The sequence below is a fragment of the Hydractinia symbiolongicarpus genome, chromosome 10 (assembly GCF_029227915.1).
Source record: "Hydractinia symbiolongicarpus strain clone_291-10 chromosome 10, HSymV2.1, whole genome shotgun sequence".
Lineage (NCBI taxonomy): Eukaryota > Metazoa > Cnidaria > Hydrozoa > Anthoathecata > Hydractiniidae > Hydractinia > Hydractinia symbiolongicarpus.
Genome location: NC_079884.1, coordinates 8,633,350 through 8,651,324, shown reverse-complemented (window position 1 = coordinate 8,651,324; position 17,975 = coordinate 8,633,350). Strand labels below are relative to the sequence as shown.

The 17,975-nt window shown below is 32.2% G+C and overlaps 2 protein-coding genes across 2 annotated transcripts; one reads left to right on the top strand and one right to left on the bottom strand.

Annotated features, from left to right (window-relative positions):
• Positions 1-6,463, top strand: LOC130662659 (WD repeat-containing protein 5-like). The gene is made up of 11 exons (XM_057461560.1): positions 1-174; positions 263-359; positions 848-921; positions 1,755-1,844; positions 2,161-2,250; positions 2,695-2,881; positions 3,145-3,220; positions 3,726-3,759; positions 3,914-3,988; positions 4,070-4,157; positions 4,296-6,463. Exons 1-11 carry the CDS (start codon positions 40-42, stop codon positions 4,394-4,396), a joined length of 1,047 nt encoding a protein of 348 aa, XP_057317543.1. The 5' UTR covers positions 1-39; the 3' UTR covers positions 4,397-6,463.
• A 93-nt stretch (positions 6,464-6,556) lies between these two features.
• LOC130662652 (eukaryotic translation initiation factor 4 gamma 2-like) lies at positions 6,557-17,954 on the bottom strand. The gene is made up of 24 exons (XM_057461552.1): positions 17,726-17,954; positions 15,079-15,208; positions 14,783-14,941; positions 14,391-14,493; positions 14,170-14,280; positions 14,015-14,081; positions 13,800-13,892; positions 13,564-13,622; positions 13,138-13,248; positions 12,678-12,788; positions 12,517-12,588; positions 11,692-11,981; positions 11,107-11,393; positions 10,772-10,830; positions 10,345-10,416; positions 9,966-10,070; positions 9,578-9,793; positions 9,067-9,159; positions 8,781-8,882; positions 8,212-8,316; positions 7,950-8,048; positions 7,602-7,860; positions 7,169-7,290; positions 6,557-7,082 (listed from the first exon to the last, which is right to left on the bottom strand). The coding sequence occupies exons 7-24, from the start codon at positions 13,822-13,824 to the stop codon at positions 7,011-7,013; spliced, it is 2,259 nt and encodes a 752-aa protein (XP_057317535.1). The 5' UTR covers positions 13,825-13,892; positions 14,015-14,081; positions 14,170-14,280; positions 14,391-14,493; positions 14,783-14,941; positions 15,079-15,208; positions 17,726-17,954; the 3' UTR covers positions 6,557-7,010.
• Positions 17,955-17,975: the final 21 nt, after the last annotated feature.

Below are 17,975 nucleotides of genomic sequence, written 5' to 3'. Positions count from 1 at the left end.
TATTTCAACTTTATATTTAGATTGTATTAATATATATATATGCAACATACAATGGCAGGTCAAGATGGAATTGCCACTACTCAAATAAAAACAGAGGGACTGCCAACAGCAGGTAGCACAACAATGACAAGTAGTAATGGTCAAACTCACCCACCTAATCCAAGGGATGTCAAGGTTAGGTGTAGTTTTGTTCGTTTTGCTACCAGTTATCTGCTGCAATTTTTTAAAAACATTTTCCTCTATAAAAAAAGTTTTCCTTTAGAAGCCTAACTACGTGATAAAATATACACTAACAGGCCACACGAAAGCTATATCTTCTGTGAAGTTTAGTCCAAATGGTGAATGGCTAGCAACAGCTTGTAAGTAGTTGTGTGACAGATTGGTAATTTAAACTTGATTTTTTTGATGAAAAATAAAAAGTTACACTTAATACAAAAGCAAAATTTCATATATAAGCAAGTGCAAAAAACACAATCAGGCTTAGAGTCACATTATGCCCATAGTGAAAACAAAATAAAAACTTAAACATTGACTTATAAGCTATATTGTTAGTTAGGAATGGTCCTGTTTTTAGCTTTAAAAGAACACTGACTGAAGACCAAGTTCAGACAGTATGGTGGTGTTAATTAAGTCTTATTGTGTATAAGGAGTTAGACAGTGCTCAATTTCACAAACGGTGATTTAGCAGATAGCCAAAAATTGGGTTCAAAGATGAAATATTATCAGTAAAAAGCAATAGATATTTCAAGTTTTTAAATAAGGGTTACAGAAAATCATTTTTTAGCGGTATTTGTGATAGCAATAATATTTTAAAAAACGTTTAATTTGCTATTTTTTTTGTCTCTAGCCGCTGACAAACTTATAAAAATATGGGGTGCATATGATGGAAAGTTTGAAAAAACTATAGCAGGACACAAACTGGTCAGTATAGTGTGGAGAAATGATTCTTTTTTAACTTTTGTTGTCTTGCCATGAAATATGTTAAATTATTATTTGTAAGATTGTATTTCTGCCAGTTACTAAGGTTTCTAAAAAAAATGTAGTATTCTATATAATTTTGCAGCAGTCGAAGTTCTGTATATATATTGTCGTTTTTACCAATATTTTTTCATATTTTAACGGTTTACTTGTAAATTTAATTTGACATAACCAATCAAAAATGCTAACAAGTTATCTTATAATTCTTTCCCATACCCTTCTGTCTTTCACAATCTTTTTGCTTTTTACAAGTAAGTTTCAGTTCATTTAGATAGTGTCTGATTTAGGATAATAGTGTGGTTGGCAGTCTACCTAGTGGGCATTTTTTATTTTTTAAGGGCGTATTTTATGTCTTATGAAATAATAAAATGTAAAATTTTAATTGGTTAATTGACGTTATTGTAAAAGTCGTGAAGTTAACAGATATCATTTAATGCGTTCTAACTTCTCAGCGTCAAACACCTTGACAGCTGAAAAGAAAATCAGGAAGCCTAATTTTCCAGGGAATTATTATTTCGGCCAATTTTTGGACTAACTAGGACGCCAATAACCAGGAGCTGTATAAACTCTAACAAATTGGAAAAAAACAACAGTATTTTTGCCAATATTTTTAATTATTTTTCATCCTGGCAATACTTATTTTAGTCAAAGTTTTGAAAATATTAATAATGATTTTTGCACTTGGTAGTGATATGGTTTTTGTTTCGATTTACCCGAAAATGTATATTTTTCAGCATTTATTTGCATTTAAGTAACAAATTTTCTGCTTTATATAGGGTATATCAGATTGTGCTTGGTCATCCGATACGAAACTTATTGTGTCTGCATCAGACGACAAGACGTTAAAGATTTGGTCTCTTGTCACAGTAAGGCAATTCATATGAAGAACTATATTGTTCATCACTAACCTACTGCGTGGAAGTGAGCGGGATTTAAACCGCGTACCCCAGAACTGGGAGCCGAGACAAAAGCACTAAACTACATGCAGCAATATGTTAGTGATGAACTCATATAGTCTATCCGAATGGTGTGTATACATAGGTGAATTCTTATCGTGGCACATCTGCATTTATATATTATAAGAGTTATATAAAAGTTACAATTACTTTGTATGAGTGTGTTTATGCACTTTGTTGTTCTTCAAGATTTATCTTGTCAAGGTATTATTTTTATTTATTTCAGGGTAAATGCTTAAAGACGTTGAAAGGACACAGTAACTATGTATTTTGCTGTAATTTTAATCCAACATCCAACTTAATCGTTTCTGGTTCGGTAAGTACGAGGAATATATAACTGGATTTGGTTTCAGCAATGATACTGTAGTTAGCTTGCTGTATTATTTTTGTCTCTAACGTTTCTAATTCAAATAATTTTGTCAACGTGTGAATATTTTGTTGAAATGCGTTAAATGCACACGAAAGTGTTTACGTGCTTGGTCACACTTACTGTTAAAAATAAATTAAAACTTAAAACGAAAGGTAGGATAGGTATGGCATGTTTATTTGAAAACTCAAATAACCATTATGTAAAATACTAATTAAATAAGGAATGAACAAATGAATAAATAAGCGATTGAATTTTTAAACAGAATCTATCATTGAAGTCAGCCTTAAATTTTTTGCGCACAACAAAAATCTTTGCATTTGTCAAAAACTTTCATGGTGCATGTATAGATGATGACCTGTGTTTTGCAAATTTTAAAATGCTTTGTTCTAGTTCGATGAAAGTGTTCGTATATGGGATGTAAAAACTGGGAAGTGTTTAAAAACGTTACCAGCTCATTCGGACCCAGTCTCTGCGGTTGATTTTAATCGAGACGGCGCACTAATAGTTTCCAGTAGTTACGATGGTTTGTGTCGAATATGGGATACTGCGTCTGGCCAGTGCCTCAAAACACTTATAGGTAGTGTATTTGTATATTATTGAGTACGTCAGATATAGGATGTTTAAAGGGAACCCGAGGTATAAAATGATGACATATTATAGAGCTTCAACAAAAGTTGGTTAAAATAAAACGAGTTTAATCAAATTCGAAGAGATAAATGAAATGTTAGAAATTGTTTTTAAAATTAGCCCTGCACAATCTAGGAACTGTTGTGTTCAAAATTGGGACGGAATAATTTGTATTTTCTCTTTTAAATTATGTTGCTGTATTTATTTTTCTAGATGACGAAAACCCACCTGTGTCGTTCGTTAGATTTTCACCAAACGGAAAATATATATTAGCAGCAACATTGGACAAGTAAGACGTTTTAACACGCTTTTTTATAAGAATATGGTTTATAAGAATATCAGGCGGGGATTTCAAAGAACAATTGAGAAATAGTGACCACCCTGGTTAGGATTTTAATGTTTTCATAAAAAGGGCGTATATACAAGTTAGTGAAAAAAATCGGTAAACAGCTTTAGTTGTCACCTTGAGAATATTTTTAACTCTTTACCGATATAGTATGTAAATGTCAATTAAATTAACTAACTCTGTTTTTTATCGTGTGTAAAAATAAACGCTCGTCAAGGCTACGAGGACTTTGTGGAGAAAGAGTTGTTACCTAGTCAAGCGTCATGACTAGCCGTTTTAATTCAAATTATTTCACGTCGGCGAAAAAAACGTGTACGGGAAATGCTTGTTTTTGTTCACAGGCGGGTATTCTTGTCGGTAATTATCGATGGGAATTCAAAAGACCGATGGCTGTTAGTGACGTCAATAAAGCTACGTATGTTACAAACATAACTTTCTCTTTTTATAGCACATTAAAACTTTGGGATTACAGTAAAGGAAAGGTATATTTCTTTTTTATTTTTTTTTTACTTTATGTAAAAGTTGACGTGTATGAAATTATTTTCTTATTTTGTCCCAATTTGCTCTCCGAATGATCTCCGATCGCTATTTTCTAATGCTTTCGAAAACTCTAAATGTTTATGCCTTTGTTTTAAGTGTTTAAAGACGTATACTGGTCATAAAAATGATAAATACTGCATCTTCGCCAACTTCTCTGTCACTGGTGGAAAGGTACAATAGCAAATTTAAGTTTGTTGTTTTTCATGCGCATGCGCAATAGTGTTTTTTATTTAACTTCAATTCATATTATAGTGGATAATTTCTGGTTCAGAAGACAACTTGGTGTATATATGGAACTTACAAACCAAAGAAGTTGTTCAAACACTGGAAGGACATAGCGGTTAGTTTACATAAAAATACTAATAATTAGTCTGAGTTAAGCGAGGCAGTAAATTGTCTCTCTTAGCCTTTATCCATTTAAATATTTGTCTTTACCGAGAATATTACCTGGTTAAAAATATTTTGTTTTTTCATTTAGATGTCGTTCTTTGTTGCGCTTGTCATCCAACTGAAAACATAATTGCATCAGGTGCTTTAGAAAACGATAAAACCGTCAAAATATGGAAGTCGGACAGTTAAAACAAATCTCACTTACTTCAGAGTATAAGAGATAATCAAGACAATATAACTTGCGTTTTCGTGGTGATCATGCGATTCGAATTTTACAATCAACGAGACAATTTTTTTCTTTGTTTACTCATAAAATCATACCACCTTTGAGTTCGACTACTAATTTCTGCAATTTCTTGAAATCAGCTTGTTTGACGTATTTTTTTCTGATTGCCTTAGTCTATTTATATGTAGTTCTCATTTTTTTCAGTATTTTGTATGTACATACTGTATATCATTTAGCCTTGTAAAACGAGTAATATTAATAAGTAGAGGGGTCAGTATTAGAAATTACATAACATAAGCCTTCTGTCTTTTTTATGCGGTTGTCCTTCCCAGAAATCTTAAAAAAAAATCTAACTGGACTGGCGGGAACATTCACACGAAAACATGAATACATTGTGAGGGAAAGTTTTTATCTTGTCAGCTTTTACGTTATGTCTTTCTTTAGCAAATGCAACATATATATCGATGCCAAGATTATTTGACCGCCTGTGTTTTTGTTAACGGAGTGAGACGAATGAGAATTGGTTTCTTAAAATAGTCTTTTTTGATTTTCCCGCCATATACTTGTTATAAAGGCGGGTTTCCACTCAAACAAATGTTGTCGAATCGATCGAATTGATCGATGTCGATCGATTCGACCACATTTGTTTGAGTCGAAACCCGCCTTACGGCCCGGTTTTTGTTCTGTAGCTCGTGCATTAAATTTAATAAACATTCGATTGGTTTTCTTTTGTTGAGCTGTAATGTTTTCCCCCGAGTCAGACATGACGTTGGTTAAACAACTTTCTTATATTATATATTTCGCGTTTATATATTAAAAAGCAGTGATGTAATACACCTTTCCCGAGACTTATTCTTTTGATGTGCCGCAACTTTTTCTGTTGAGTTTTATGAAAAACGGACAACAGATTTGAATTCCTTATAAACAATGTCATAAACAAAGAAAATTTCGAAACAATGCAGCAAGTAAACAACTTGCTATTCTAATTTAAAGATTTGTGACATGTCCAACCTCTTTTTGAAAACGAGGCATGGTAACTTGAGCATTAAGAAGACTTTAACTGTGATATATATCTCCTCAAAATAGCACTTTCTGTTGGCGTATCAAGTTAAACTTTTACACATGAATTAAACAAACTATGGTGAATTCAAATATGGTATTCATATTTTACGAGTTTAAAAAAAGTATGACTCATGGTCTCGGGAAAGGCGTATTCGCAAAATTCGTAGTGAATATGTCGGTACGCGTACTTGTACCGAAATCAGTTGATTGAAAATCAGACTTTACAAGCATAATCTGTATATTGTTTTGCAGAGTTGTTTTCTGAAATTATCAGATGGAGAGGCAGATTATCTCTTGATTGACAATTTTATATTTCCAGTGGAATAAAATAGATGGAAAAATGAGGAAAATGATAAAGGAGTTAATATTGCTCCTAAATTAAGTCCGTTTATCTGAAACGTTTAGGGGGTTATGAAGGTTTAGAGAGATTAAAAAACACAGAATCTCGCGAATAGCAAGTATTGCAGTTATTTATACGGGAAATAATATTTTGCGAAATTCTCGAAAATTAATTTTGTTAAGGAACAGACAACCTGTATATAGCCTACTTTCCAATATCGCGGACATCTTGTGGGATCAGTCCTTAGAAAAAGTATTTTTTAGACAATGTTGTTGTTTTTTTTGTATGAACTGTACGTTGATTGAAAATGAAGAAAAATTTATCACCATTTTTATGCCCCGCAAATTTTATACAACAGAAATTAGTTTTTATAAACAAAGTCTTGACGATATTGTTTTAATGTTGTTTTTTAAATTATTACCTACGACACTAAACCTAATTGTAAAAATTAAAGTTTCGCATTTTAATTTCTAGGATAAATTTTGAAATTTTTGCTAAATTTGATAAATTAAGAATTTTTTATATTTCGAAAATTAGGAATTATGTCCTAAAATTTTTTTCATTATTTAAACACACGCAGCTACGGGTTTCTCTTCTCTTAGTAAGAAACTGATGGCTTCAAACAGAATTTTCTATTCGCTTTATATGCAATTCAAGGTGAACTTATCTAAATAATACGCATCTTTTCTTTGAAACAGAACAATATGACAAAAACCAAAACTTTAAAAGATTTAATATTTCACTCCATCAGCTCTGTCTACATCATGCATTAAATACGACGATCGAGTAAATCGTCGTACAAGGTAAATTCTCCAGCACCCAAAAATAACATAAAAAAATGCTAATAAATAAACTGAAAAGACACAAAGAAATATTAATTTAATTGAGAAAATAAAACTGAAAAATCAAATAAGGCATATATTTTTTTTGTATAATAGTTATTGCAGTTGTTTTACATTTTCTCCCACTCTTTGTATGTTCAGAAATTTTTATTGCATATATAAAAAAACTACGATACTAAGGCACACAAAATTTTTAAATTTATCAACATTTATTTTTAATATATATTCAGTAATTAAAAATTGAAAGTTCTTCGCCCTGTTTTCACATTCATTCGTTTTCACATTCATTCCGTTTTTTTACTCGTTATACTCTCCTTCGCACTGTTTTTGTCATCAACCTTCTTCTTCGTCTTCTTCTTCATCTTCTTCGTCTGCAGTTTCTAACCACTGCAACCAATTGTTCACCTTAAATAAAAGTTAATATCAAAATGTACCCAACGTACCCGGGCACCTACAATAAGATCTATAAATCTAGAAGCAAAAATATCTACCTGAAATAAAGAATTGCCTTTTCCTGGATATGAATCATTGATGTCTTCTTTCCATTTTAAAAATACATCTTCCTCAACTATCTCCAAATTGTAGAAGAGGATAAATAAACGCAATAACATTTCTAAGAAAAAAATATATGCTCGAATGAATAAATGAAGGAGCAAACAAACAAACAAGTACAAGTAAAAACAAACGAGCAATAAACGAGCAAACAAACGAGCAATAAACGAGTAAACGAGCAGGAAACGAAAAAACACGACCAAACAAACGAGCAAACAAACGAGCAAATAAATAAAAAAAGAGCAGCAAACAAACAAACGAGCAAACAAACGAGAAAACGAACGAGAAAACAAACGAGAAAACGGACAAAAAACGAGGAAGCAAAGAACAACAACAAAAGCAAACAAAGGAGTTTAAAAATTAAATAAACACCTTTAGGAAATGACTTCTCGCAACAAAATATTTGCAAGGCATAGATAGCTTCCAGCTGCAACGCGGCATCAGAGCCGATGTTATTTTTCAATAAATTTTTCAATCCTTCTAAAATGTCTTTTTCTTTCTCTTGCAGTTCTTTATCAGGCTTTTGTGTAAGGTCGCTGTTTGAAAATGTTTCCTGCGTTGCTACAGCAACCGCACAAATAACTATCATATGGATAAGTAACTTTTTCTCCACTTTGTTCGCGACATTGTTCTGTAAAATACGAATGGAATAAAATTACCACAAAGTTCGGATTAAATATGATGCATACCGCAGAGAAAACAAACACAGAGCTCACGTACCTCGACCCAACTGATAAGAGAGTCTTCAGGTTTATCTTGCTTAATCAAATTTAAAAGCTCTTCTTTTAAGCATAGGTGAGGAAACAGGAATGTTAAATTCTAAATAAACATGAGAAAATGATCATTGGCAGGGGGGGGGGGCATCAAGAAAGAAATGCGTTAGGATACAGCCAATGAATTTTCAATTGTCTAACCTGGACGCAAAAACACACAAAGACGGTAGTCTATAGATTAGGAAGTAACGAATATAAATATTTTTTACCTTTTCGTCCACTGTTTTCAGAACGTCATCATCGCTACGGGAGTCCTTTGGAAAAGTCAAACGTAGATCTATCTTTGATTGTTTATAGGTATTTTCCAACCACTCCTAAAAGATATCTCGAAGTGATAACACGATAACTAAAAATGACTGGTCCGTACATTTTGAATTTCTTAGTTAAACTGTACAATTTGTTCAAGAGGTGCTAAATCAAGGCTAATATTTGAGAAATTAACCTTATTCTTTTTACGTTAAGTGGTAAAGTAAAATAATTCCTATTGACATGGTTGTTGATGAAATTCGCCAAAGGATACGACCATATAGGATCAATTTTCTCTAATATTTCATCCAGGATAAAGACAAACTTTCCTGATTTTACTTTGTTACTGATTTCGAATGAAACATGATGTAATTCCCAATGTATATCACTCAAGATAACTGTTGGGAATAAAAACTTGAAAACAAAAAAAACAATCAAAAGAATCAAAATCATAAATTTAAACAAGCTAGCTACATTCTCACTTTGACAAGCATTTGTTCACTTTGACAAGCATTTGGAGAGCTTTACTCACCCTTCCATTCTTTTCGCACATGTATGCAAAACATAGCAAGACTATCGGGTAGTGGCGACCATCTTGGAAATGCTCAACAAAACTGGTCAATGACATTAAATCCTGAAAAATATGAAGAATTCACAACTACATTACATTTTGACAGTTTTTACGTCTATTAGAAGAAAAAGAAAAACAGGCGTTGATTTGAATATTCGCTGAACAGTCAAGTAAGAACATAATTTTTAGAAAAAAAGAGCTCACACGGAATTATAATTTTTAAATTTTTGGAGCATCCTCTACTTACATTATGTATAAAGATAGCTGCGAACGTTGAAATGAATTCTTTTCCAATAGCTTTTTCCATCACTTTGGCATCGTCAAAAAGCTGGGTAAAAGTCTGAAACAATGGAATAAAAAATTGCACATAACTTCACATTAACTACGAATAAAAAACGTGTTCTTTTATGAGCCCCCTAAAATAAATTATTCAGATGTTTTAAAAGAAATATTTGATATCGCTCTTGTATAATGCTTTGTTTATGGTAAAGCTTTTGAAGAATCAACCGCTGATCTATAGGCTTGTCAATTGCATTTGCAATGAGATGTTGAACTTTATAATGCCACTTCTAAATTTGAACGTGTCGGTTAAATTTACTACCCAAACCTTGGATAGGACGAGAAATTCTTTTTTAAGTTGATTTTTAAAAGTTTCATTAATTTCATTAGTTCAAATTAGTAACAAGTGCATTCATACAAGATAGCACTATAGTTGATTACATTTTAACCACTCGACACACGTTCTCTTGTTAACTTACATTAAGAAAGGTGTCTTCAGAGATGATAAACTTTTTACCACACTCCACACAAATATTTGCCAACATTTCCCAATCTTTATCCTCTTGATTGGTCGAAAAATGAAGAAACTGTTTCGCCACCATTTTGGAATACTTCAAATTAGTAGCAAGTGACTGAAGTTCATTGCAAACTTTTTCAATGTCCGCATCCTGACGATATTGACCTATCATGGCCACCTTTTAGAACGAGCATGAAAACAAAAAAAATCTGTTAATAAATTTTCAATAATCAGGGGGTAAATAAATGTACAAACAAAAAAATTAAAAATAGATAAAGTTTTACTATTCGATAGCACAAGAATTATTTACTTATCAATATTTTTACACTTAATAAATACAAGCTTCTTACGATTTTCTGGTCAATGTCTGCTTTTGTCAATCCAGTTTTTTTAGTCTTGTTTGTTTTGTCATTGATAGTAAGATTGGTGAATTGTTGCATGTTAGCTGGTAAGTCCTAATAATAAATAAATCACAAGTATTAACACGAAACTAGAAAAGAAATTTGTTAATTGCAGAGCTTGTACTTGATGAAGCAGATATTTTGTACTTCACAATACTAAAGACCAGAAATTTACATAGACTTCATCATTATGACTTTTGCCAAACATAAAATATACAGCAGACTTGTAGTACTCAATATTTTTAAAAATACATCTATCTTCAAATAACAAATTGAGCAAGTAAGTACACGTCGTAATCTTTATGTCGCAGTGCTTGGTTTATCTCACCTCAACTTTTGCAAATGTCGTTTTGGGTTTTTCATCTTTTTTGCTTAAAAATGACGATGGTCTCAGACTTATCTAAATAACAAGATGGGTGTTAATAATATCTAGTAATAAACATTTCTGTACTCACAAAAATTATTTAGCAGATGTAAAGACCATGGTTATCATGATTTCCCTTTACTTTTACACCACCAATCCTACAGCATACACAAAATTATTCTTAAATCAAATTATTAAATTATTCAAATCTTTACATAGAGCTCGTAAAACATAAAAAGACTTGCTAAAAAGAGACGAAATCTAAAAACAAAAAATCTAAAGCTACAAAAAGCATCTTATTCACACAGTAATCATTTAAGCATTTTTAAAGAGTTTGCTAAATTCCATTTAAGACAAATCATAAATTTGGATGAATAAGTAAAGGTCTCACCTCTCCATCTTTGTTAGATGATTTGTTGTTGTATGGATTCAATCCATTTGATCTACTAGCTATAATGTAAAGACAGGTTGGACTTACTGAACTAATATGTAACATTGGGATGTAAGATGTTGTCTACCACATATGTAAAGTCCTTTTGCTTAATATGCAAATGTTATGGCATTTTTTTCGAACTGATGAAAGGTCCTACTAATGGATGCAAATATCAGAGCAGTGTACCTGCATCCATAATTACACAAGTGCAACTTAATGTGGCACAATCCTTCTAATGGGTGCAAATATCAGAGCAGTGTACCTGCATCCATAATTACACAAGTGCAACTTACTGTGGGGCAATCCTGATAACGGTACTTTGGAAACTTTAGCCTGGTCAGATTTAACAGCTTCATCGTTTACGGGGAAAACAGCTGGTTTCTTGTAATGTGGCATGAATGGATCCACATTCCATGGGTTATTCCTGTTAATTGCAGATGAGCGTGTCTTTGTACTTTCTTTTTCATCTGCTACCATGTTTGTTCTGTGGGTGTTTTGTGTTTTCAGTTGTGGGTTATTGTACATATGCAAGGCAGAAATGGCTGCTTTTGATGCACTGCTTCCCTTCGATTTCATGTAGCTAAATATAAATTTATTTTCCTTCTTGATATACAACATACTTAGCAACAAGTTGAACCACACATTGTTTTTAAGAAACAGGACTCGAGAATTAAAAAGAAAAATTGGGTTTCTTCAAGCCAAAAAATACATCTCTTTAAATTATATATTTAAATAAAAGGCAAAGGTCACCAATTTTTTCCTGGGATTTTTCACTTTTTCCTTAATTTTTTCTGTAGGTGCGAAAAAGGAATTTCCCGTGTTTACTATACCCTTTCCTATCTGTCTTAACCCTGAAAGAAAAGTATTTGTGAACTTACTGTGGTTCAAAAAGATCTGGTTTGGCTTGTAATTTAGATGCAGAACCAGAGTATTTACTAGCTGTAGGTTGTTTTTGAACAGGTTTACCAAAAATATCTTTTGTATCATCTGTAAATTCAGTAAGCTTTGGATCCATTGATGGTGGCATGATTCCGCCAGCAAGCATTGAATCATTCAGCCAAGGCATGGGTCCACCATTTGCAGCAAAAGGTGGCATCGGCATGTTAGGCATCATTCCTGGTGGAACCATTCCAGAAGGGAAAAATGGAAATGGGGGAGGCATCATTGGCTAAAATATTAAAGGTGTAACAATTAGAATGATGATAGAGTTGTAACATTTTAACTGAACTGAAAATTGTTGCTGTAATGTTTATAAGTATGTCTTTTTTTTCGTTTGAAATGCTACATGGTTTGACAAATTGCACATATATACAAGAAGAGATCAAATTAATCCCTAAAAATGCTAAAGTACGTTTTTTTCTCTAAATGTATGTTATGCTTTATACATACTAGGTGTCACATATTTTATTAACAAATTTTGACTCTTCCATTAACAATATTTTTTTATTGTTCATCTGGTATTTAAAGAACTGATGCACGATGGTAGAAATTAATTTTAAATAGTTTTGTTGCTTTTTAAATCATGAATATTATACACTTTTTTTTACTTCCTGACTGAAATTGTATGTGATGTTGATGCATAGCATGTATCTCATGCAACAAAGAATAAATGACTTGAAGAGACTGTATTATAAGACGTACAGTTTTACATTTGTGCACATTGCCATGTGAGAAAAGTAAATTCTTAACCCCTGTAAACTTACCCCCATCATTTCCCATCTCATCTGTGTTACAGATCTTGGTCCATTTTCCTGCTGGATTCGCCTTGGCACCCACTAAAATAATTTAAAAACTTAAGATTACATACATCATACACTGTAATATATATAATAGGAACCAACTTTACGAAGAAAAGATATCAAACCTTGTGCTTCCGAAGTGTAAGAACATCTTGCAACATAAATCTTATGCGTGATGGAAGCTCTTCAGATTCAGACAATACATATATTCTGTCAAAATATTGGTCCATAATATTCTGCAGAAAAATAGAAAAAAATTTATCATAAATATTATCATTTTTTATGTAAATTACACAAACCTGCAAAACTGTTGATAAAATTTTGCACCTAAACAAATTTCCAAATCATTAAATGTGCACTGAACCAATTGTTGAATAGTTAGGTAAATTAACTCATACTGTCTGAATGTTTGACTCTAGATCAGATCATTTAAGATCAACTAATGAAAATCACTTTTCAAAATTTTCAGTCCCTCCAAGTAAGCTCATATTTAAAATTGATCCAACCCCCAGTTGGATAAATACAGCTTTTAAAACCTACCCTTGTGATTATTCTCAAGATGCAGCTACAAAATTTTAAACTTACCTTCGCCTTTGGTGTATCTAACCGTTTACCGATTGTTGTTATTATTTGACACAAGCATTCAATATCCTCTGCCATATCAACCAATGAAACTTTCTTTTTCTTAGCAAGCAGCTGGAAAAGTAGATTAAATGTTTTAGTGTCAAAATAAGTTATAAAGCAGGCCTTGCCTTAGACTTTTAGCTTCAGCTCAAGTACTAATATGCACTGCATTACTCAATAACAAATATTGTATACTAAACTCAGGTAAACTTCTATAAGGCTTATTTGTTAGAAATCATTTTTAGGGGGAGGCTGATTTAAAGTTGAGTTTATATAAAGGATACTAAAGTATCTGCGGTACTAAAGTACTGCAGTATGAGTGTGCTTAAACGCTTATGTTAATAAGATTTGTTTTAAAGTCAGCTTTTGAATCAACGTTTTGGTTACCTGTTGAATACATTTGTGCAAGATGGCTTCTTGTACAAGCTCCAACTTACCAAGTTCTCCTACAAACAAAAAAAAATACAAAAAGTAGATGAAAAAGAAAAGAACATCAAAAGCCTTACTCTACATAATCTATATTCCAGAAAATGTTTAATATACAGTTCTTTTAACCAAAATTGTTTAATAAATAAATAGATATATTTTTAAATGTCTATTATACTAAGAGAAGTAGAGCTTACCGATGAATTTAATATTTCCCAACATTTTTCTTTTTGCCACCTGCTTTGCTTCCTGCTCGGAGGGTGACAATGACCCATTTTTCTTGTCATAGACTAAAAAATGAAATGCATTGTGAAATTTTGTGCCATCAAATTTGTAATACATAGTATATAAAAAATCTATGTTAATATTATTAGTAACCAGTGCTACGGAAGCTAAATGGAGTGGGGCTTACCAGATGAGGCCTTTGACCTAGTTTCAAATTCCTCTTGACACTTGCTGAGCAACAACCGCACAAAGGTCTAAGGTAAAAGAAATAGTTCGAAAGAAATTAAATTTCATATATTATCAAAACGTAAAAATTGAAATTATAATTTTGTGAAAACATACTGTTGTATTTGATGTTGGTTCATCAAAATTTGGGACTTCATGTCGAAATCGTTGACACAATCGCGCATATAAATTAGAATATTTTTGTTCATCAATAGCTTTCTCAAAAATCTAAAAAAAGAAAAGACATATTAAAACGGTTGTGTGGTTAATAACATGCAACAATATACCCAAAACAGTTGAAAATTATGCTATGATATTAAACTGAAGAAAGAACTCACCAAAATAATAATACCCTTCAATATTGTTTTATTATGTATTCCAACATTAAGCAAATCGTAACACAACTTATCAAACTTTTCAGGAGTTAGCTTGTTTAAAATCCTAGAAAAAAAATATACTCCATTTTTATTACTACATAAAAATTTGAAATTACAGTATTGTTTATTGTGTTAAAAATAAAACTACATAGTTACTTTATAAATCAACATTCAGATGCTAAATTAAGGTAGCATGTATCATCTTTGGCCCAAGAAATTTAGGAAACTTCATGCAACATAAAGCTTAAAGGGAAAAGCTGAAATCATGATGTAATCTCTAAAAACCTGGCTCAAAAAATGTTCATAACTCATAACTGAGCAAAAACTTTTCATCATTGAGAAATTGTACGTACCCTCTTACTCTTCGGAAAATTAGTTCATTCCGATCAGTTATATCATGCAAAAATAGAGGGGCAATCCATCTTGAAGAGGAGCTGGTCTTATTTTGAACAGAAGAGACTGGAGGAGACTGTCTGTGCACATTTTCTACTTCATTTGTTGAGCTATGGTAGCTGAAAACAACAAGAATTTAAACAGGAAATAAAAAACAATTATTTATAGATATATACAAGAAAATAGTCAAACACTTGTAAAACTATTTTATGTTACAAATAAATGAATGAAAATCAAAAAATTTGCTAGTATATACCCGTTTTCAGGTTTATGTGAATGGTCACCATTTGTCAGTCCATGCTGTCTGTGGGATGCCTCCCTTGGAAAAGATTGAAATGCAACAGAACTCGAGTTGTCCAGTTTAGCGTTTTAATTTGGCAGATATACTGAAAAAAAAAGAATTGCATGTAAAAAAATAAAGGGGAAGAGTTTCATGTTGCACAAAATAAATTGTGATATTTTGATAAAGTTATTGGGAAGATGCTCTAGAAAATATTTTTAACAAATATAATATACAGTCAAACCTGTGTTAACGACCACCTGCTTATAACAATTTAAAGAAATTAGTAATAGTTAACAGGCACACAACCAATGTATAATGGCCAAAAAATAACATTTGTTTTTATGGCAATTTTTTTGTGGCAAGCTTCATACATAATTGTTCAATAATGCCACCTCACTTGCTACACTACAATTGCTTCTGACAAGTTATGCATTCATTTTTTTAGATAACAAAAATCTAAGGAAATGTAATGTCCAAATCAAGAAAACATATACCAAGCCAATTGTCTGATGATGATGATGATGATGCTTGTAGAGAGAAAATAAGAGAAATTGATTGCAGTAAAAATAAAGCTTTAAGTAGTCTATAAACAGCAAGTTCCAGGGTTAATTTTAAGTTGTTTTGACCACTTGATGGCATTAGAAAGATGGTGGCTTTCTGGGTGCTGTCAATTTATCCATTGAGGACTCTAAAAACCTGTGTTGAGGGTTGACAGACCCTGGACTAATACCACAGAGTCTACGATTTGATGTTCCGTTCTGGATTAAGTTTCCAATTAAGAAGAAGCCATAGACATAGATTTTTGTTTCAGAGTTGTTCCAGGGGACACCTATACCTTGACATATATCTGTCATAACTTAACAACTAAGTTAAACAACTGCTGCATGTGGTGTTCACACATATTTAGGATGTTTGGGGAGCAAACAACAGGAAAACCTTGCCACGTAGCTAGCATGTTTTTTTTTGAGATGACAACATCTGAGTATAATTAACATTGAAGTTACTCGAAGTAATCTACAAAGCTAAGCTTTGTTATTTATAAATAGTTAAGATTTATATAATGCCTTGCAGTTAGCTAATTTATCTGTCAGTCCATTTCTTTATTTTAGCATTCTTTCCCCCACAAGCCATAGCTTTACTTTCCTCCATCCTGATTTTGAAAACACGCCAATCTTCACAACAGGGTGGCAACAGAATTTCTGACTTTCTTCTTAGGCAACCTGTGCCCAAGATTTTTACTGCGATAAAAGCTTTCAAGATAGAGCTATCAAGGTAGATTTGTTAAATAAAATGGAAATGAAATTTATTTAACTGATAATATTGTTTCTACACAGATTTAAGAATGCTGAAAGTTAGTGTATGGTGGTAAAATTTTGCCACACAGAAATAAATACTATTCACATCACCACAAGGAGTTTTCAATGATGCACGCCTTGAGTTTCCAATGATGCACACCTCTTCTATGGACAAATCTTTAATAAAAAACAATGCTTAAAACAACAAGGCAAATTTCTGTAGACCACTGCTACAAATCTTTCTCAGACCTGTGTTTTCTTGATTTTTATTTTTCTCACAAGAGTGGTACAACTTCTCTGGATTTTATTTTGGTAGATCTGAAGAGATTCTCCTTTTAAACCCATTTTTTTTACCTTCACAAGTAACAAAGGGCTTAAAAATAGTACTGGACTGTTTTCCGGTCCAAAACCTACCTAGCCTGCAAAATACACCGTTTCAGAATGAGCACAGCCATATATAATTTTTCCGAGAGTGTTGCAAGCTGTTCCCTATGTTCTTGGTATAAAAACCTACAAAAAAGAGCCAAAATCTTGTGGCTCTTTTCAGAGATTTACATTTAACCTTTTAATGTTTTTTTCTTATTCTTATATATCAGCATGTTATTTTAAGTCTCTCAAGTCTTGTTTTATAGGAAAACTTTTTAAAGTTCCAAAACATGCCAAATCCAAGGTGGTGTGGAAATTTGCAAAGTATATCAAGATACTCTGTCTGTGGGTCTAAAATTTAATATTGGTACCCAATGAAAACAAAAACATGCCAAGATAGGTGATAAATCTCTCATAAATAGACTCTACTTTTTAGCACTTACCTTATGCTGCCCCACCAAGAACTGAAGGTCCAAAGTTTAACTTCCACCACTTGCGGAAAAAATCAATATGTCTGTGGTAATTTCAAAAAGGGTAATTGTACCTCCGTTGGCAAAATTGTATCCTTTGTGTGAGTCCCATCGGTTCAGTCTTATTGTGACACATGGTCAGTTAGAACTGAACTATATTTGTTTGGTTATTTGTTGGGGTACTGTATGTCCACAACTGTGATTAAGTCTTTTTGGGGTGCTTTACACAAGGCTAAACAGAATTCCTAAATCAATGTATTACCCACCCCCCTGCTAGCTTAAAAATACTTTTAAGTAAAACACATAATAGCTAAACTAACTAACGAGCTAATGTATATTGTAGCCAGAAAAAAATTATAGCTTAGCTAGCTAGCTAAATGCTTTTTTGGACACTGTGTGTATGAAATTTAGCAATTTTTAAGAAGATAAGAAATTTTGGCTAGCAAAACTTCCTAACAACCAATGTATTAAGCAGAAATAACTACATACCTAGTTCAAGAATTCTTCCTTTTTTTTCTCCAAAGGATAATTTGTATCTGTCTTTTGATGAATGGCAAATTAGTGTCGGCTTTTGCTTTATTTTGAAAAAAGGAAACGGATATTTTGAAGTAGCCTCACTTTTGTTTTTAAATGTTGTTTTGCCGTCAAATTGACGTGCGATATGCCGTATTTTGCAGTAAGACTATGCTTCAAATGATAAAAATATGAAAAAAACTAATATAATACAGTACTGCGTTTT